Here is a 21,215-nt window from a genome sequence, read left to right as displayed (position 1 = left end):
CACAACCAAGCTCAGAACAAATGAGCCTACAGGGCATAAGCAAACAGCAGTGAGCTCAACACCACTGAAGTCAACAACAACGCGCACAGACAAGGTTTTAGGGATCCAGACCCTTTTACAGCCGCTTTTTACAATCAAAACGTAAAGACTGTCCGGCAATATGTATCCCATTCCCAGCTCCGTACCTTTCTTACAGCGCAGCGAGCCAACAAATTGGCCTAATAATCCCATAATAATTGCCCATGCAGGGACTAGCAGCAGATTCAGGATGATAAAAGATTCTCACCAGATTCTCACCACTCACCAGAGCTGAGGCCTCACGTGAGGAGAAAGGCAGGACGGCGGTTTTTCCTCTGGGCAAGCTTTTGGATGACTTTTCAGACAGCCCGCCGACATCTTTGTGGCCGCACAGAGTTTGTTGTGGTGCTCAGTGGAGCGCCTGTTGTCATCCAAGCTGCGTGTGCATGGTTACGCTGGACTGTTCAAACCAAACTAATGGATAATGAATGGAGTTGGCAGAACATCTCATATCTGCCTTTACACTTGAGGGTTTGTTAGTTTTACTACTGTGGTAGTGATGGAAAGCAGCCTGCTGCAGAAGCTGGCAGAAATACTTCACTTTCAATTTAACTTGGGCCAACTAGAATTTCCAGCTGAGTCAGTTTCCCATAAAAGCATTTCGAGCAAACTCACACTTTTACTGTACTATGAAAGTAAAGAGGCCGTCTGTAAGTACTTTAATCTTTGATTCATTATGTTGTAGAATTTGTCTGAATATGTCTGAATATTAAGCAAGACTCTGACTGGAGAAACTGAGCCAGAGGATCAGCTGTTTTGCCGAATAGGTTTACACATACAAGAAATTAGCTTTGGTGTTTAAAAATAAATGATAAACTATAGTATAACAATTGTTATTTATAATCTAGCAAGCATGACAATCGGCGCATCCACTGTGTTCACGTTATCTCTCTGTGTGTGTCTCTGCCGGTGTAAAGAGCTTCAACACAGCTGGCCACATGTTTGAGCATTTGTGTATAAAGCCTTTTCAGACAGGCAGCGACCCAACTCCTGCATACTATTTTGGATCCGTGGGGTCTCACTGAGCTCCTCCTGTGAATAAACAGGCAAATAGAAGCCCTTACACACTACAAAGGTTCTTAACTCACAACAGGAATAAGCCCAGTGCGATGTAGTATAAAAAGCACAATGAAAATATAAACAAAAGTACAATAATTGTGTCCAAGATGAAGTGGACTACAAATATAAAACAGTGGACAATACTCAAGTTCTTATTATAATTAAAAACTTATAATTACAGTCCACAAATGACCCATGATCACCCATCTTTTTTAGGAATGCTTAAGGCGACGGTTGTTGTGCTTTGCAGCAAAACGTTTCACAAACGTATCTAAATCTAGTGCTTTTGCACGCTGTTTCACAATACTGAGAACAGCCAGATTTCTGAGACGGTCATCTTCCATCACTGGCAAAACAATAGCAATCTTGCACAGGCAAAAAAGCTCAAAGAAAACCTCTTTAAAAGGCACCAAGAACGTCACAAACTCAGTCAGACGGGTTTACTTTGCCGTTTGCTCTGTTTCTTTCAAGAAGTCTTTTTACCTGGTGTATCTCAATTGTCAAGTCTTGCAAGTCAGAGCCATATTCCTCAGCCACTAACAAAACCAATTCTTCTTTGTCATTGTTTGATGGGTTTGAAGCTTGTATATCCCTCATTATCTTGCTGCTAGAGAAAAGCGCCTGTCCTCTTCACTGATCATTGAGTCTATGATGGGAATGAATATACTTATTCTAAAGGCATCTTCGCTGTCAACATGTGTTTGCTGTCCAAGTGTAGATGTTACAAGAGTATCATGGAGTCTCCTAGATGTGTGTTTGGTTCTTTTTGATTTGACAATGGTAGAAATGTTGCAACCACTGCATGTGTCAATTGCTGTACTCCACAGGTCATTAAAGCTCTCCTCTTTGCGATAATCTTCCAATGTCTGAGGGTTTCAGTAAGGTAAACTGCTTTGGTAAGGTCCACATTAGTTGACTGGAGCATCTCAGATAAAAGCTTGGTTTCACCTAGCACTTTTCTGAAGACTGCAAGGAGCCCTATGAAATTAAAATCAATTTGAGAACGTAGTCCTCTTGCGTCTACAGCTCTCTGTGGATTGGCCTCATCTGAAATTTCATCCAGCACTCTTATTACTGCAGGCAGCCTGTCCATAAGGTTTCTACATGCAGCATAGCGACAGGCCTATCTAGTGTCACTTAGCCTTGGAAATTCTCGTGGTGCCCCACCACTGAACATTTCTTTTTGAACATCCATCCACTTAATGTGAACATATGAGCCTGACATGAATGTGTACAGCCTTTCCAGCAAAGTGAAAAAACATGCAGCTTCTGAGACATTTTTTACACTGTCCACAATGACAAGATTCAAACAGTGTGCCCTGCAGTGAACATAAAATGCATATTTGGCAACTTCCTTAGCCCTTGTTTGGACCCCAGAGCACCTGCCACTCATGACTGCAGCCCCATCATAGCCTTGGCCCACCAGATTCTCTTTGTATTCATACTTTTCCAGACATGAAATAAGTTTCTCTGTCAAACTGGCTGCATCTAAGTGCTCTACTTTCTGGTACCCAAGGAAGCTCTCCTGAACCACAACATTATAATAATATCTTACGACCAGAGACAGCTGCTCCTTTATTTTACTTTATTTAACCTCTTTTATAAAAACCATTTCTTCTAAACACTCAAAAATCTCATTTTGAGTGCTTTTGCTTGTGTATTTAGCATTTCTGGGACCCTGTGACAGCCGATTTTTCACTAAGGCATCATGTTTACTCACAAGATTTAAAATCTCCCCTGTTTTTTGAGTTTTCCGATTCATCATGGCCACATTGGGAAATATTCTGAGTGGCTGTCAACAGCAAGGTTTCAGCCAAAGTTTTAATGTGCTTTTGATTTTCGATTACTTGTTTCTGATTTTCATCTCCCATCATTCCCAAGACAGTTGTATTTTTCTTGGCCATTCTTTTGAACTCAATGCAATCATCACATTCACATGTGTGTCTGATCTGGCATGTACACTAAACCCACTGTCTTTGGAAGTGGCCTTCTTCCAGTTAGAATAGCCATTTTCTGATGTGAATACACTGTTTTTTAAATGTGCAAAATGTCTGCATGCAAAGCAGCATGCTGCAACTTTAGACATGGAATATTCAAGAACTGTACCACTCCCTGTGGAAGCTTCTTTTTGCTGCTCCATGTTGTGTCTTTGGGAATGTCTTTAAATCAGACTGCACTGCTGCATCACCTTTGCATTTTGATATATCTTAAAAAAGAAAGAGGAGAGTGCCAAATATAATTATCTAATGCAATTGAACAGTACATGGACATGCCAATGCATATAAGTGGCCATACATATTATCCTACTGTACGGCAATTTATATGGAAGAAGAATAAAAACATACCATGTTGTCCAGGGGGAATTGCAGGTCTACCCTCTTCCTCTCTGTCATCTTCCTCCTCCTGATCACTCCCTGCCTCTGTCCCTCTCTCTGAATCTGGAGCCTCCTCTTCATCCCTCACTGATTCTTCTTTTTCCTCGTCTACTTCACTTATTTCCTCATTTCCTTCACTTATTTCCTCATCTCCTTCACTTATTTCCTCTTCTCCGTCACTTATTTCCATGTCTTCTTCTGTCTTCTCATGCTCTGACCCTCCTGGTCTCTCCAGTTTACTGCCTCCCCCTTCATTTCCCTCACGCTCTTCCTCCTGTGCAGCTGGCAATATCCCCACTTTTAGCCTTCCTTTTCATGGTTAGGCCCCAGCTACTTTCTTCAACTACTCTTGCCTGCAAAAGTCAATATGTGAAAACCTCTGGTTACACTGTAGGGGCATGTAGCTAATAAGTAGCCTATATAACAAAGATAAAATCAGAAAGATTTATCATCGCAGTTTTTGCTGATGCTGAAGCTTAGCGTACAATACGTTCATTACAAATGTAACTTTAAGTTAAACGTGTGTTTAGACTACACCTGGGGAAACTCACTTCACCTTCAGAGGCTCTGGGGCAGCTCAGTCTCTCCAGTCGGGTTGCAGGGCCACCGCACCACAGCAGACTCGCAGTGTGTGTGATCTAGTCAGCCAGACTGAGCGAACGCCACTCTGCACGTTTGAATCAGGGCCGTAGATAAGTATTTGAGGGGCAGGGGGGAGGGGCTAATAATACATTTAAAATTAAAAATTAAATTGTTGACTTTTGGTAAATGTATTGTTTAGTTCATTGTTTAGAGAAGCTTGTGGACATAGTGGCGGGTTGTTTTTACAGTTTTTGGATCATCAAAGTTAGGGGGGCACCTGCCCCCCCCTTGCCCCCCTGTAGATCCGCCTGTGCTTTACAGACCAGGCCTATAGAAAACACTAAATAAAAAAGCTAAACTAGTAGAAAATATTTATTTATTATTTATTAAATATTTTTTGTACTGCTCAATGGACACCGGTGACTGAACACTGTAATTAATATTTATTTGTTTTTTGGAATTTTGCATTATATGCCTACTTACTTTTTATGTTCAAGTTCAGTGAACATGGGTGTGTGTGACATTTTTTAGATAGATGCTTGTATACAAAGATAAAATTTCACTAAGCAAACTCTGTGTCTCATTCTACTTTTTAAAAGAGTAGCCTAGGCTTATTTTTTGTGTCTAGCCTTGGTGTTGGCTATTTCTCTGGAGTTTTTGAGGGTGCTCAGTGTTCCCGTAGGTTACTTTAATGGTCAGTCCCAAATGTCTATAGATGAACATAGTGGCAAAGACTTTACCTGGTTTGGTTTTATCAACAAATAGGGTTATAGGGTCACAAAATTTGCGGTCTGGTGATTTGCCTGAACAGGGTGGCCTGGGATGGAGTCAAATTCTTGGCTTGAATAATTGTTGAGACCGGCCCGACTAAGAGTGTGATGCGCCCGCTTAACTGGACCCGAAAGCACTGCAGAAGCAGAAAACCATCCACAGGTTATAGAGGTGATCTTTATTCTGGGATCACAAAAAAAGGCTTGATTGAGGCGAGGTAGTGGGCCGTGGCTTGGAAAAAACACACATAAGTCAACACGGAGAGTGTACCACTGAAGGTATGCAGACAATCTGGCGAACTCTGGCGTGCTGGATCAAGAGGGTAAGCCAGAGGTTGGACAGTGAAGCCGACCAAAGCCTGCATGGAGGGATCCATGTGGGCTGATTAAACAGTGACGATCCGAATCAGACACACTGAGCCAAGAGACTTTTTGCTGGTGGAGCTATGCAGCTACCAGAATTACGGTGTTTCTGCCGTTGTTCTACGTCATTAAACCACAGGTATGCTGCGCGATCATGCGCAGTAGATGCTGGTGCCAACAGGAAGTAACCCTGTAGTAGTATTTTATTGGTCTAAAACTGGCTTCACTGCTCTCCATTGAAATCAGCGGGGTGGCTTCGTCCAGTAATATACTGTCTATGTGCTGGATTGGGGCTGATGTGCAGCAGTTGATTGAGACGAGATACAGGTGTGGATGCCACACCCCGCCCACCTGAAAACAAAACAGCAGAACACATGAGGGAGAGGCATCACTGACTATAACAAACAGCAGAGACTGCCATTACCTACCACATCCTACTACTATAGCTGGAGAGCAGTTTGTGCATTTGTGTTTTTGTGTCCCACCATTCCTCTTAACCACAGTCCTCCATCCCCTCCAAACTTGCCCCCCATAAAAGATCAGGTGGTGTTTTGCACCCAGGTTTGTATATCGGTGAGGCAGTTGTCATCAAAGAGGTAACTGCGGTGATTGTTTTAGTGGAAATGTAGATGTGGACATCATCGGCGTAGCAGTGGAAGTGGAGACCATTTCTACGCATGATTATTCTGAGTGACAGGTGACAGAGGAGCAATGGAGCAGGTGCAGTTGATGATTTTAACCTAAACCATTTGCCTAAACCTAGCAAAGTCATTTTTTTCCCCTAAACCTAACCAAATTGCAACGTTTCACAACGTTGTGACTCACGAGGAATGTAAACAATTTGCCTTTCCTGCCCAGTCACACATAAAACCACAGTGCTCTCACTACAATCACCCTCCTTTAAAAAAGTCTGTTTTTGTAAAAAGCCTGAATGGAAACCTTTGCAGGGGTGGTGATGGTGCAGTAGAGAATACATATGCCTTTGGTGTGAGAGACCTGGGTTGTATGACACATCCACCAATGTTTCCCGGAGCAAGAGGTTTTACCCCTAGTTGCTCCAGAGGCGTGTCACCTGTGACATGTGACATTAATAATAATAAGTAATAAAAATCCACAGGGCACAAATTGCAGTAGATTATCAGGCACACAAAACAGCAGTGGCTTTACAACCCTAAAATGACAAGAATTTACAGTTAATACATATAATGCTAAACATAAAGCTGCTAAATACCTTACAGTTTAAGTTGCAAATAGTCAATAAATAATATAAAGTAAAGTAATTTTTAAGTAAGTTTTTGTAATCAATTAATATAATGATTATTTTATGCAAAAACTTGTCTCAATAATATTTTAGTATTTCATTCAAATTCAAGTAGAAATTTTGTTTCTCTTAGCATTACTTTTTTAAATATTCAAAAAATTCAAATAATAACAAGAAACTATTGATACACATATATATTGAGAGATCTGAGTTTATTTCTGCAGAAAGAACTCCCAAAGTTTCAATTTCACCACATTATATAGACAAGTCAACTCCCCTTCATAAATGTCTCTCTTTAAGAACCACGGTTCCTCAGTTTCCAGTGAATGCTGAAATGCTGGTGGTTTCCACAGTGTCTGCATCACTTTGAGAGGTCAAACATAATTATTTGGCTCGGTTTTTTTTTCCAAAATCCCTGTGTAACTTTGCGAGAAACCCAGACCTCTGTCAGCAAAGACAGGAAACGTTTGGGTTTTCAAGTATGTGTGTGTGTGTGTGTGTGTGTGTGTGTGTGTGTGTGTGTGTGTGTGTGTGTGTGTTATAATTCTTTAGCAACATTATACTTGAAATAATCCACCACACAATCATCCTGAATAAGTGACATAAAGCTCATTAGAAGAATGATTACAGTGGATTTTTTAAATTAGTCTAAATTCCACATCACTGCTGTGTTATGATATTATTAATAATTAAAGGTGCAAGCAGCGTTGGACCTCTTGCCATGACGTTTTTGCATTCAGTTGCCAGTAGGTGCCGTTATGGTTGGCTACATGGTTGGGATGTAGATGTGTTCAAGGCGGGACCGCTATCAAGCATGTAAAGTTTGATATAGATTCAAGCATATACAGTGAAGTTGCAACAACTTCCCGTTTCATGGCGAAGCATGGAGCTTCGCCGTCATGCAACGGAAATGCTGGGAAATGAAAACTCACGAGCTTCAGAACATAGCATCATCAATGTCTTAAGGGTTGTCGATCGGATTAATTCTCTATGAGGAGTTTGTTAAGGCTCAGAATGTGTAAATTGCCAATAATAACTATTAAATTCAAAGGGTTAGGGTATAGCCACGATGAGGCTTTTTTGTGTGTCCTGGGATGATACGTGTGCAACAAAAATTTCTTGCTTCTAGGTGAAATGTGTCATGGGGGTTGTTTTGTTAAAGGGTCACTTCCTGGTGCCAGTTTTTATGGTTGCTGCATTTAGATTGCACCACCAACATTTTAAGTGAAACGGATTAGGGGAGGATTAAAGCCTCGATTATACTCGGGAGCGGATGTGGACATAGACAGCGGCGGACAAAAAACAGGACGCGGACGTCTTGACAGAGACCCGCAGAGACCCTGTACGTCCGCAGAGACCCTACGCGTACTCCTTCTGATGACCTTCTTTTTCGTCATGCGGACCCTCGCGAACTCGCGGACGCGGAAAGTATAATCCTTGCTTATACTTTTCACATCACTCCCTGACTGACACCTGCTCCAGCTACTCCCCTCTGGTAGGTGTTACAGAAGACTGCACGCCAAAACCAACAGACCCTGAGCCTCAACTCAGTTTTATGTGACTAACAGTCTTTAGTTCCTGTTTTTCCTTTTTTTGTTTGTTTTTCTGAAGAGGCAACTAAGTGACTTCATCCTCAGTTCCTAGGAAGATGTGTCATCAACTGTATATAAGAGCTGGTGTTTCTCTGGTTCAGCAGCTCCAGACAGGACGACTGAAGCTACAGACGCTGAGAAGGAAGAAGAGAAGATCGTTCTGCAGCAGGTTTGCTCACAAACTTACATTATATATTGACCTGACTGCCACTACAGGTGGTCTCTTCCCTAGAGAAGTGTTACTAACATGTCCCTCCCTGTCTTTATTAAAGGTAATCATCATCTTCAACATCTGCATCATCTCCACCATGAAGACGCTGACTCTGTCTGCACTTCTTTGTGCCATGATGGCTCTGACCAGAGCTGCTGGTGAGTATTACTCCATATGTGAGTGAGTGTGAACGAGAGACAGCTTATGTTCATGTGTCTATACACAGCAACAAGGGTAGATGAAGACATGAACTCACTAGTGGGTCAAAATGTCCTTCCAGCTCTTCCAGACACAGAGGATGAACCTTGGACAGAGGAATCTGCTGACTACGGTGAGTTTCAGGTGTGGAGCTGATGCCTCATTTCACATTTTAATTGTTACTAAGGCGAAAGAAACCAAAACACTGCAGACATCGGTCCATCTAGTCCCGACCAGGGGAACATTTTTTGTACATTGCTGAATTTTAGTTCTGATCTGGTTTATGTTCACACTGACTTTTTACAAACGAACCAAGAGTAGCTAGTAAACATGAAGTTATACAGACTGACCGGTAGCTTGCTGATAGTTTTGGTAATTGTCACCCTGCATCATCAGTGACAGTTCATGTAGCAATTTAATGTTATAAACGACAGGTATGAAAGCAAAAAAGAAATGGGGGCCTTATTAAGGGGGTAATAATGGGGTTGCCCCGGGGTGGCCACACCCTTTTCCTCCTGGGTTGCTATGAAACAGGTGTGAACATTTCTTTAGATTTGTAATGGTGAGCTCTTAGAGTAACATATGAAATGAAATGCCTTCATAAATACACAGTGTAAACAGCAGACAACTTAAATCAGTAACTGCTATGTCCTTTCCAGACACAGAGGAAGGCTCGACCGACTCATGCACTCCAGGTCAGTGGGTACTTTATCAGAACTAAAATAGACTTTGTCATGATGTTCTCCTGTAAACACAGAAAGACTGCATCCATCTACTGCTACTGTACACTCGTTATCCACTCTTGTCTGTTTGACATCAGGAAAGCCTTATATTGTCAAGACGTTCCCATTTTGTCCAAGGGGTTGGACTGCTATGAACGGTCGTTGTTTCTTCTACGTTGCGCGAGCCATGAGTTGGGCTGTGGCTGAGGTAATCTAGACTATCTCTATTCAGTGAACCTTCTACATTACGTTTATTCTGTTTACTTAGTTATTTGGTATTATTTACAGTCTTGGCTTCTTTCTCCGCTGTAGAGAAACTGTATGTCTCTGGGTGGACACCTTGCATCTGTACACAACATCCAGGAGTACCGTAAGATTCGAGCGATGATATCGAGGGCCACTCGTAATCATGGAGAAACATGGATTGGGGGATCTGATGGACAACAGGTAAATTATTTATCATTATATAATGTGCAGTTATTTAATTAAATAATTATTTTCTTGACTCTCGTACATACAATATTTTCTTCTGTATTCAAGGAGGGATTTTGGTTCTGGAGTGACGGTAGTCCTTTCAGCTTTACTCCGTGGTGTCGTGGAGAACCTAATAACAGTGTCGGTCGTCAGCACTGTCTGCTAATGAATTATTCAGGTAAATCATAAAACACTATTACTTAGGACTCAGTGTATGATGGGTGTGAATGGTACAGGATCAATACAAAGAAAATGTTGCTGAACTGATGATGAATGCTGATAAACAATTTAAATATATTTGGCTTTATACTTAAATCACTCGAATATTACAAATAAATCATACAGTATACTACAACATTTAGCAGTTGTCTGCAAGGTATTCAGATCCTTTACTTTAATAAAAGTAGTAATACCACACACTGCGAAAAATACTCTGTAAAGTAAGTAAAGTAAAATCCTGCATTCTAAATGTAGCTTAAATACAAGTATGTAAGTTTAATCTGGAAAATGTCGGCTAGTAATAAAAGTAAAAGTACGCATGGATGAATCAGCTGGTTATTTTCTCCTTTAAGGGACTGATTGATTGGTTTGTAGCAAAATTGCAGGATGAATGTATCCAAAGTTTGTTTATTTCTTTATATTTCACTCTTTTTAAGAGACTGAACGAACTGACAAAGTACAAGGAGTACAAGAACAGCATTTTTAACAGCTGATAACCTGTTAATCAGGGAAAATACATGGTGGCCTATTAAAATACTCTGTAGACTAAGTAAAGTAAAAGTCCTGCATTGTAACTTGACTGTTCTACTATTATATATTCTATAATTAGATAATTAACCACGCGTTAATGTAAAAGCAGGATTTTAATGCTGTAGTTGTTGAGGTGGAACTAATTTTTAACGGACTGCAACTAAGGATAATTTTCATTACAGATTAATCTGTTGATTATTTTCTCTATTAATCGATTGGTTACTTGTAGAAATTCTGAAAATAGTGAGAAAAGCTGTCACAGTTACTCAGAGACCAAAGTGACAAAGTGCTTGTTGTGTTCGACCAACAAACCTCAACCTTTTAATTAGTAATTAAAGCTGTCAGATAAATGTAGTGAAGTAAAAAGTACAATATTTCCCTCTGAGATGTAGTGAAGTAGAAGTAGAAAGTGGCATGAAAAGAAAATACTCAAGTAAAAGTACCTCAAATTTGTACTTCAGGACAGTACTAGAGTAAATGTACTTAGTTACTGACCACCTCTGAAATGTACACTACTAGTTTTGAGAATGATTAGTAACTTATTAATACAAGTCAACTATTAATTAATAAACTGTTGTGTTGTGATGACAACAGTCAGGAGTTTCTGCCTGTAACTGTGAGTGATGATGTTCAAACGGACAATATATCCCAGGATGAATGATCTGTCTACATAATGATGTTCAACAGTTTCAGGTTTGCTGTCTGACTGCTGTGTTTTTGGTTCTTACAGATCAGAAATGCTGGGATGACAGTTATTGTGATGTTCGCCACCCGTCTGTCTGTGTCAGTATTTGATGATAAAAGGCATAAAGAAGAATCTTGTCTCTCTTTACACCACCAGTCTTATATTTGACCTGAAGGCTCGATCTCTCATTTCACATCTTACTTAAGACTACGAAACAACAAGTGACATAAACAGCAGCTGGATTGTCTCTGTCTCTTTAATACAAGCAGACTGAATGTGTAATGAAAAGAAAGCTTTTAGCACAACTTTATTCTGCAGAGTGAATTGTTCTTTCTTGTCTTACGCAAAATTAAAGTCTCAAGAAGAATTGAAACAAGCTGGTCTGTGTTTTATCTACAGTTTGTACGGGTCAATCTACCTGGACCTCAAAGAGCTTCAGCTATAATACTGTTAAATAATACTGGAAAGTATAATTGTTTGGAACATCTAGTGAAAATTTCTATCCAGTATCCTTAGCCTCCTTGTGATGCTGGTACATAGCAAACGGTGGCGTTTCATACGGGTACCTTTAGCGTAAAATACTTACGCTTTGTCTGAAAGCGTACGTTATGACGCGTTGAGATGAGAACGCGTTACACACATCATGTGGTGATAATTCCTCCTGTTGTGTCCTGGGCAAATAAATAAACAAACAAGGTATATTTCATCTAATTGATGGAAGACTATTCCTATACAATGGATATTTGTATATATGAAATTAATGATGACCACTTATTGTGTGACTTATATCTTCAATGAATCTTATATTCAACCAGCAGATGAAAACTTTCCCATACACCCCCACACCACCACCTTCTATCTATGTTTTCAAAATAAATTTTCTAAGTGGTCATTCATATTCTTAATGAATGAAATCAGTCAGTTTTGACAAACAGATGTCGCTTACAGCAGCCGCCAAATGGGATTCTGGGAGAAATCCTTTTTTCACAATACAATAGGAAACAAGGAACAAACACAAGAGGAGGGTTAACTGAATAAAACATTTTTATCTGTAGTTGCAGTAAATGCTGTGCTGTCTAAAATATTCAAGGATCACCACCACTGAGGTGAAAATAAACACTTCAGATGATTTAAAAGTTTTAAGGTATTCGATGATATGGTGTGTTCTTTATTAAAAAAACATTGTTGTATTTAGAAAATATGAAGTCTTTTTGAACTCTAAAAGAAATTTTGATATTGTTTGATGATATTTGTCTCACTTCACATAAGAGTGGAAATACAGAATATTCAGCAGGATATTTTGACACAAAGACCACAGCGTGCTATAGTGCAGTCATGTCACCACGTGGTGGGGCTGTGGGCGCCTTAATGAAAGCTAGGTCTGTTGTGAATATGTGAACCTATATATATATATATATATATATATATATATAAGCAAGCCAATTGCTCTGCCACTTATTACAATGCTCAAACTCCAACACAACAGATCTATGGTATCAGCCTAATATCACTTCACACACAGGATTATAGTAAGAGATGCACAGATTAAAGTTTTCCAGCCTGACTCCAGTTACTGATTTTTTAAAAGGTCTGACCTGCCAATCCTGACTTTGGCTGATTCCGATTTTATTTCTTTATATGATCTATAACTAACAGCGTACACAAACATTTTGTAACTATTTATTGGAAAAATCTAGGATTCCCATCAGCACCAGTAGGCCTATAAATGTTAGCTATTCTCACTGGTCCTTTTTTCGCATCACACACACAAGCACACTCCTACACCTGTCATCTCTCTTTTTCTCTATCTGATCTGAATTTATTTGTCAGCATTTTATTTAAAATAACTCCTGTTTCTTACTTTTCAGCCGCGATTCCGTTTTCACAGCAGCAGATGAGCCGCGTGCGGAGGAGGCTTGTTGTTAATTACCGATTGAGACCACTGTAGTATGAATGACATCGTCATCAGCAGCTGTGTTCACTGTGTCTTTACAATATCCACAGCGTCTCTTTCTGTGTGTTTCTCTGCAGATGTAGTGAGCGTTGCGTCTTCTTCACTCTCATGAATAACTTCCACACACCTAAGACATGTTTCAGTCTGTGTGTGTGTGGCTGTGACTTGAGGTCACTGTCTGTGCACATCTATACAGTCTATGGTGCACACATGTGAAACACGTGCAGAGTGTTTGTAAGGTTCAGTGTCACCAGCAGAAAATTGGATTTTTGACACTACTCAGCCGGTCACTGGTCGAAGCCGAGTAAATGAAAACAAACGGCCTATTTCAGCTGATCAATCTGTGCATCTCTAGCTGTAGAAGATGAGTTCCAGTCCAATAAGCTGTTAAACAAGCTACCAAATAAGCTAGGTAATGTTATAATAACAGAGTGGGCTCATAGAAAAGTAATCGGTTATCATAACTTTTTGTCATGATTAATTTATCAATGACTCAGCATCATCTGTATTAAAGACAAAATAATCAGTTCATCCAGTGTTTATAAAGTGCATAAAACAGCCCTGCAGCCTGCTTAACGGGAGCTCCACAACTACTGACAGATTTTAACTGGCTTTCTGCCATTGGACTCCTGTGAGAGGGGAAACAGGTGATTTCCAGTCAATAATATTCCACAATTAACTTATGCAACTATGATGTAGTAGTCCAGAAAAGTCCCAACATGTAAGCCACCAAAAAGAGTTTCTTTGCTGAGTTAGTCTGGCAAACATTAGCTACACAGTTCCCACTAAACCCGACCGCTTCACCTGTTGCACTCCAGAGTTCCCCCCTAAATGTCACTTCCCACTCTCCTTTTAAAACCTTTCCAGTGGCAAAACAATAATGAGGAAAAAAATACATAAAGGAAAGTCCTTATAACATTACCCCACAGGCCTCTGATAACAGGGTTCCTTTTTACATGAGAAGGATAAACCAATAGCCTACACACAAAGCATTAAAAGCCGTACATGAAGGCAGAATAGACGACTATTACAAGTGTTTAAGCTGAGAATACATCACTTTTGTTGTTGTTGTTGTTACTGATAAAAATACAACATACTTCAGTGAGAAACAGAACATCACCAGGCATGTTCTTGTTACAGACTGTAAATCATTTGTTATTTTTATTTGCCGCACACTGATTATCTTACTGCATATTACTCCAGTGATGAAATAAATCCAGTCTGTTATTATCATTATTATCATAACACAGCAAGTGATATGGGATTGTAAAACATCCCACTATTATCATTATGCCAATTTTCTTTATGAACCGAATCTTTGTTCCTTGTTTCCTATTTCCCAGCAGCATGTCAGGGACTGTTCAAACAGAACCCAGAAGCAGACAGAGAGGGGAGATCGTTCAAAAAGTTGATTGAACAGCAGTCGTGCACTAGTGATGGCAAGTTCGACTCTTTTGACAGACTCCAATCTTAAAATCCCGTTCATTAAAATGAACTAAGCTTTTTTTGTGTGTCATTTCGTTCATTTGAACTAGGCTGGTTATTGTGGCGCTGCAGCCCTCTAGTGGGCGATTAAAAAACAGCGCCGTTCTCAGACACGGAAGGCTGCCTGGCTTGCTTTAGTATAATGCACAAATTCACCTCTTGATCATTCTCTATCATCATTATATAAACCCCTTGGGCCGACAACCACATTCAAACCATGTAAACACCACAGAAATATGTTTATATGCAATCCACTACTCCGGCTAAATCCTTCCATTTTCACTATCTTTCCTGAGTATACTACCAGACCAGCCTTATAAAAGCTTATGTATATAATTACTCTCTTTATCAATTCAAATTAACTTTATTGGCATGAATATGTAACAACAATATTGCCAAAGCATCATACATACTACATAAGAACAATCAACCCCATACATTTCATTAAACAAGTAGTAAAGCGTAAAGTAATAAAAGTGTGTGTGTTTGTGTTAAAAACAAAAAAAGAAAAAATATAAAAATAAATAAAACAGTAAGCATGTGTGTGTATTAAAAAAAAATATATATATATTAAAAATTTAAATAAAGTAAATAAATAAAATGGTAAGCATGTGTGTTTGTATGTTAAAAAATAAAAATATTAAAAATAAAATAAATAAAACAGTAAGCGTGTGTGTGTTAAAAAATTTAAATATATAAAAAATTCAAATAAATAAATGAAACAGTAACATGTGTGTATATATTAATAGACAAAAAAATGTTTTTTAATTAACTGATTAAAAAATAATAAATAAAGAAAGAAATCAGTATCAAATATAAAAACAAAACAATTACTAAAATATCAAACAATCAAAATAATAATTTGAAAATCTTTATAATTATTTATCAGTCTGAGGTTCCACTGGTTATCCTCACTTCATGGCATGAGTAGATATATTTTTCAGCAATTATTTCACATTTGGGCATTTCTCCCAGTAAATAGGGGAGTTTCTGTGTGTCTGATATAGATTTGAATTCGGGGTATATTTGGGAAATGTTTGCAAAGTGTTTTTGTCTTAGTGTTTTATATTTGGGGCATGAGGTTAGAAAGTGCAGCTCTGTCTCTACCTGTCCTGTGTCACACTGGGAGCAGAGTCTCTCCTCTTGTGGTTGTCAGCTCTGTCTGTGGCGACCCTTTTCTATGGCCAGGCTGTGTTCACTCAGTCTGTATGTTGTCAACATGTTTCTTAGTTTGGGACATTTTATTGTACTCAGGTAATTTGCCCATGTGAATGATCTTTTTAAGGTCAGATAACATTGTAATTTACTTTGTGTTTTGGTTGTTTCTTTCCACTATTCAACATATTTTTCTTTCTGCTTGTTGATAATTTGGTTTGGTCTGCTTGGGTTGGTGTTGCTGTCCTGAGGCTGTTGGGGACTTGTTACTGCAGAGAGCCTCAGGACCAGCTGGCTGAGGGGAGTCTTCTCTGGTTTCAGCTCCTGGTATGTTAGGGCTTTGTGATGATATGTCTGGGGGTTAACTGATTTTAAGTGAATGTAAGATTTAAGTGATCTTTTCTGTATTTTTAGTAAGAGGCGGCCGAGCTCTGCACAGGTTACTTGGTGTTTTTCTCTGTACCTGCAGGATGCTCTTACAGAACTCGGTATGGAAAGATTCTATCTATTTTATCTCTAAAGTGCTCATTCATACAGCAGCCTAACGTCCCTATCTAACGTTGCTACGTGGCTGTGTTTTAATGTTTTAATGACCGGATGTGTTTGTTTTGGAGAGGAGACAACCTCTGAGGTAATTCGGCTCTGTCAGGGATCTGAAGTGGAGCGGATCCCGAACAACTCTCATCAGCTTTTAGCTGTAAGCACTAGCAGGACTAAAACTGTGCTTTATAAAATGTCACGTAATTAACAAAATGGCTATATAAGATCAGTCCACTGACTGTTACCTGGCAGCCGACCTGCCTCTCAATCTCAGGCGCTGGGAGTCACTCAGCCTGCAGAATGAACGAAAGACTGAGGAGGACCCATGTGAGCGTTGAAAGAGTCGTTCATTCCTGCTCCACAGTAGGAGCTGTCAGGGGACAAATGAACGACTCAAACAGACCCGGCTCGAAGATAGGCTGGGCAGGCAGGCAGAGTGTAATCCTCCAGACAAGCAGGCAGGTATAAGCACTTGGGTCAGCGTACCTTCCAGGCTAGGAAACCCAAAGAACAGAGTCGAAGTTAACCAACAGTTAACAGGAAACACACAAAAAGCTTAAAGAGAACACCTAGGCTGTATGCCGGCTAGAGACCTACAGTCTGCAACATAACAATCCAGCAAAGACAGAGGAGAACTGCAGGGCTTATCAAGCAGCACAGATTGACATGATACGAATCAGGTGTGCCAATCAGTCTGCCAGACAGGTGTGTGAGCCAGCCCCATGCGTCCCCACCAGTCACGCCTCCTGCCAACCTGCCAAGGTAGAAAGTAGGTAGAGCTGCAAGGAAGAGAGAGAGAAAGGCAGAGCGACAGAAAAACCAACACACTCAAAAACAGAAAGTAAAACACAAACATCCACACACAGACCCTCCCAGCTTAGTCATAGTTGGAACGTTGTGACACAGCAATCTTTTTTAACTGTTAAATAAAACCACATGATGTGTGACATCTTTTAACCAACTTCATTTCTAGTCATTTTTACAAGTTCTGCACTTATTTTTGTTCAGATCTACTGGTTAATTAGGGTTCAAACCACAAAGCGGTAGAAATCTTCTGTGTTTGTCTTTTTTACTTAAAGAAAGAAATATGTAACTTAATTAACTGGAAACACAAATTCAGGTGGCCAATGACGATTCAGAATATAAAAATATAATAGATTATAGTAATCAGTGGCTTTTGTTGGACAACGCAGAAGTTTCTTCTATATTCACATTGCATTGCAGGTTTTATTATTGTGCAAATAAACCTTTCTCAAAGCATTTTGTTAATTAACATTTCTTGTATTTTTTAAACATTTTTAACAAATGCTTTCACAAAAGTGATGGGGACATGTCCTCAGTGTAAGTGAAACCTTTGATCCTGCCTACAGGTCCCACAGGTGCTTCACCTCCACTCTTCTCCTGCTGTCACTCGCCTCCTCCTCTGCCTGGCGGTGGCCACGGCTCTCCTTTAATCCTTCAAGGGGCCTGTGCCTGCACTACGCAGGGTACCGCAGCTGATGGTGAAGCTACTGCAGGTTATTAACACGTGCTTGGCGGCAGCCGCCTGAAGAATTTCAACTAATCAACAAAAATGCATGTTTCTGTCTGGCGGTCTAATTAAGTAATGTTTCACGATTCATGTGTTTATAGTTGTCTTTGGAGAGGAGAGGAAAGTAGGACAGGGTAGGAATGTAGGGGAGACAGCATGGGAGCAGAGAACAGCAGGAGAACATGTGTCTTGAAGCTGGAAAGCGGCAATATCAAGTCTGTCATCAAGAAAATAATCAGCAGATCCTGAAAATGATAAATGATAAAAAAATATTCTGTTCTTCTCCTGCAGAGGTGATATCACGTCCAGTTACAGGTGTGACCTCCCGTTGGTGCTGTTGTCCTGCCCGCCTCTGTCACTCTCTGGTTGTGAGCCAGAAACTCAGCCTCAGATTCAGTCATCAGCATCTGTTTCTGTTTGTAATCTCTTCTCAGGAATCACATCAGTGTAATGAATGAAAAAGTCAGCAGTCTCGATACTTTAAAAAAACAAATTGTATTTGTTTATTTATTTATTTTTATTGCTAGACAAAATACACAACACAGACATGACAACACAATGGGAACAAGAAGAGAGAGATGACAAAGTAAACAAAAACAAAACATGTACATGACAACAGTAACAACAGCAGCAACAAAATTACTTAATCTTGTGTGTGTGTACGTGCTTGTGTATATGCATGTGTATATTCATCCCTCCCATGTTGTCAGGGAAGGGGGATGCCTACTGGATAGGTAATGGCTGGCGGGGGCCTACAAGTGAAGAGAAAAGAAAAGAAAAGAAAAACTATGATAGCAATAGCAATGACAATAACAACCAATAAGTACGGGTTATTAATAATAATACAAACAAAAAGTCACAAAAGAATTGGAATAGTGCTGCCGCCACCGCCCCCATCACTGCAAGAGACAATGTAAGTAGTATTTGAGTCAGCTGCCCCCCGGCCTCAGGCCCTGTCAGTAAGGTAAAGCGAGGGTGCCGCCCGGGGCAGCGGAGCGGGACAGAAAGGGGTCGGGCACGCCGGGTCAGCACACCTTTATATTTAGAATTTTTTGCTATTTACTCTATTTGTCTTTTAAAGGATTGTTGGTTTGTTTGTTTGTTTAATTTTGTCTGATGCTGGTCCTATTTTGGGTTGCTCACAGACCCTTTAGGGAGGGAGCCAGCCCAAAGTGCCCATGTCCACTTTCTAAACTGCTCCCAGAGGAGGGGGGCAGTTTTGTAGAGACTGTGCAATCATGTGCAAATGAAATGTTTATTTGACGTGTAAAGTATAGAATATTTGGTGTGGAGAATAAAGGATATGCCCCCACCCTCATTCTGTACCCCCTACCCGCATCCACGAGGGCACCCAGAGTCTACCCTCGGGGCACAGTTGGAGCACCTCCCTGACCCTTCCTCCGTGTTCTCAGGATAATATGGTGGTGAGGGGACAGAACAGATGAAAATTATTTGATAAATTATGAATCCAGTGAGTCAAATCAGTGCTAAAAACAATGTCTAACTCATTACCGTCAACAACAACAACAACAATAATAAAGCTATAAACAACAGTAGCATCATATTATAATTTTGTCTAGAAAGTAATATTTTAAACAATAGAAATAGTGGAGTGTAAACAAATAACCTAAATAAGCTGGCATAACCTGAGTCACAGAAAAGAAGTACGATACAGCAACAAAAACAAACAAACAAAAACACCCCATTATATTCTTATTTATTTTCTCCCTTCTCCTTACCCTGACAATATAGGCCTCTAGAAGATCTTGTTAAAAACATGAGTTGTGTCTATTACAGTTGGTTGATTCGGCAAGAACAATGGAATCAGGATTGGATGAATTTAATGAGTGATGTCCAGGTAGAGTTTGAGTCTACTGGGATGTTTGTGGTGGGGTTAGATAAGTTTTCCATAGATACGTACTCTATCATTAAGTTTTTCCAATGTGTTATATGTATATAACACATTGATTTCCAGTTCATAAGGATGGTTTTCTTGGCGATAGTTCGAGCCACAAGGAGTTATCAATTGTTTTACTCATTTTCCAGATTAATTGTTGATATATCACCTAGTAAGCAGAGGGGAGGTGATAATGGGATATGGCAACCCAGGAAAAGGGATAATGATGTAGTGATTTCTGTCCAATATAGTTTAATTGTTGTGCAGTTCCAGGTGGCGTGAATATAGTTATCAGGGTTATTTTGTGAGCAATGTGAACAAGTTTTAAACAATCTTTGCCCGGTGTAATGAATTCTGTGGAGTACCTTAAATTGTATGAGTTGTAGGTTAGCATTCTTTGTCATAAAATAGATGTTATTGCAAATTTGGCTCCAGAAGTCAGCATCCGGAGTGATAGAAAGGTCTACTCCCATTTTGTTGATGCCATGGATATTGTCTTGTCTGATTGTGATATTGTTTTGTAGATTCTGGAGAGATTTTTGGGGGAGGAAGGGATGGTAATTACAGAAAGTTCTGAACATGAGCAGAAAAGCTGCTGAAACATAGGAGCTATTAATGTGCAGAGGATATCAACTGAATTAAAACTGAATTCATTTATTATTGAGGTAAAAAGGTGCAACGTGCACATTTAAATACTTTAGACATGCCTGCATGACTCAGCAGGGATGAAATAAAATGAGAAACAGGAGAAACATATTTGACAGCAATACAGAATGCCTGAGAGCCTTACAGCACTATATTACACTTACAATTTAATTTTTGAATTGTCACCTGAATTTTGTGTTTCCTTTTATATAAATAAAGACATTTCCTCAATGAATTGGTGCAGAACAATTCACCAGAATGCAGGAAATGAAGTATTTAAAGCCCAAATTTTCAGGGGGAGAAACCCCAGGCCCCCCCTCCTTAGATCCAACCAGTTCTGGGAGAAATGGAACAACCTAAACAAAACCCAGCAGGAAGAATTGGCGATCCAGGATGGAAATACTTGGATTAATCACTTGTAGTGAATTATACAGTAATATTATTATGATCAGTACAAGATATTCACAAAATGGAAAACTCTGGAGGCGGTGATACAAAACAACCAAAACCCTCTAGATTACCCTGTAACAGAACAATAATTAACAGAAGTCATCCAGTCCCTGAAAGGAAAAAAGGCTTGTAGTATTGATGGATTCCTCAACGAAATGATCAAATACTCTGACCATAATGATCTTTCAGAAACAATACAGAAATCAGGTTACACAAAATTTCTATTTAGACACCACTAAATTACAACACACAAAAAACTACACTAGCCTTGGCCTCAACATTACATACACAGGGAGCTTCAACATGGCTCTGAAAGATCTGAGGGACAAAGCAAGGAGATCTTTCTATGCAATAAAAAGAAACATTAAAATATATATTCCAATTGAAATCTGGCTTAAAATTTTCCAATTTGTACTAGAACCAATAATTCTATATGGT

The 21,215-nt window shown here is 39.6% G+C and overlaps 1 protein-coding gene across 1 annotated transcript in view; it reads left to right on the top strand.

Annotated features, from left to right (window-relative positions):
* LOC123979923 (type-2 ice-structuring protein-like) overlaps nt 1-17,978 on the top strand; it is a 188,790-nt gene extending 170,812 nt beyond the window's left edge. Inside the window, exons 2-10 of the mRNA XM_046064031.1 lie at nt 8,182-8,249; nt 8,353-8,449; nt 8,572-8,622; nt 9,149-9,184; nt 9,310-9,419; nt 9,524-9,658; nt 9,752-9,863; nt 17,625-17,741; nt 17,887-17,978. Of these exons, the coding sequence (XP_045919987.1) occupies nt 8,389-8,449; nt 8,572-8,622; nt 9,149-9,184; nt 9,310-9,419; nt 9,524-9,658; nt 9,752-9,863; nt 17,625-17,741; nt 17,887-17,978 (714 nt within the window). The 5' untranslated portion in view covers nt 8,182-8,249; nt 8,353-8,388. The remainder of the gene's footprint in view (nt 1-8,181; nt 8,250-8,352; nt 8,450-8,571; nt 8,623-9,148; nt 9,185-9,309; nt 9,420-9,523; nt 9,659-9,751; nt 9,864-17,624; nt 17,742-17,886) is intronic.
* Nucleotides 17,979-21,215: the final 3,237 nt, after the last annotated feature.

The sequence above is a fragment of the Micropterus dolomieu genome, linkage group LG12, assembly GCF_021292245.1.
Source record: "Micropterus dolomieu isolate WLL.071019.BEF.003 ecotype Adirondacks linkage group LG12, ASM2129224v1, whole genome shotgun sequence".
In the NCBI taxonomy this organism is placed as follows: Eukaryota; Metazoa; Chordata; class Actinopteri; order Centrarchiformes; family Centrarchidae; genus Micropterus; species Micropterus dolomieu.
The sequence above is the reverse complement of the archived record's forward strand: the minus strand, read 5'-3'. Positions and strand labels throughout refer to the sequence as shown.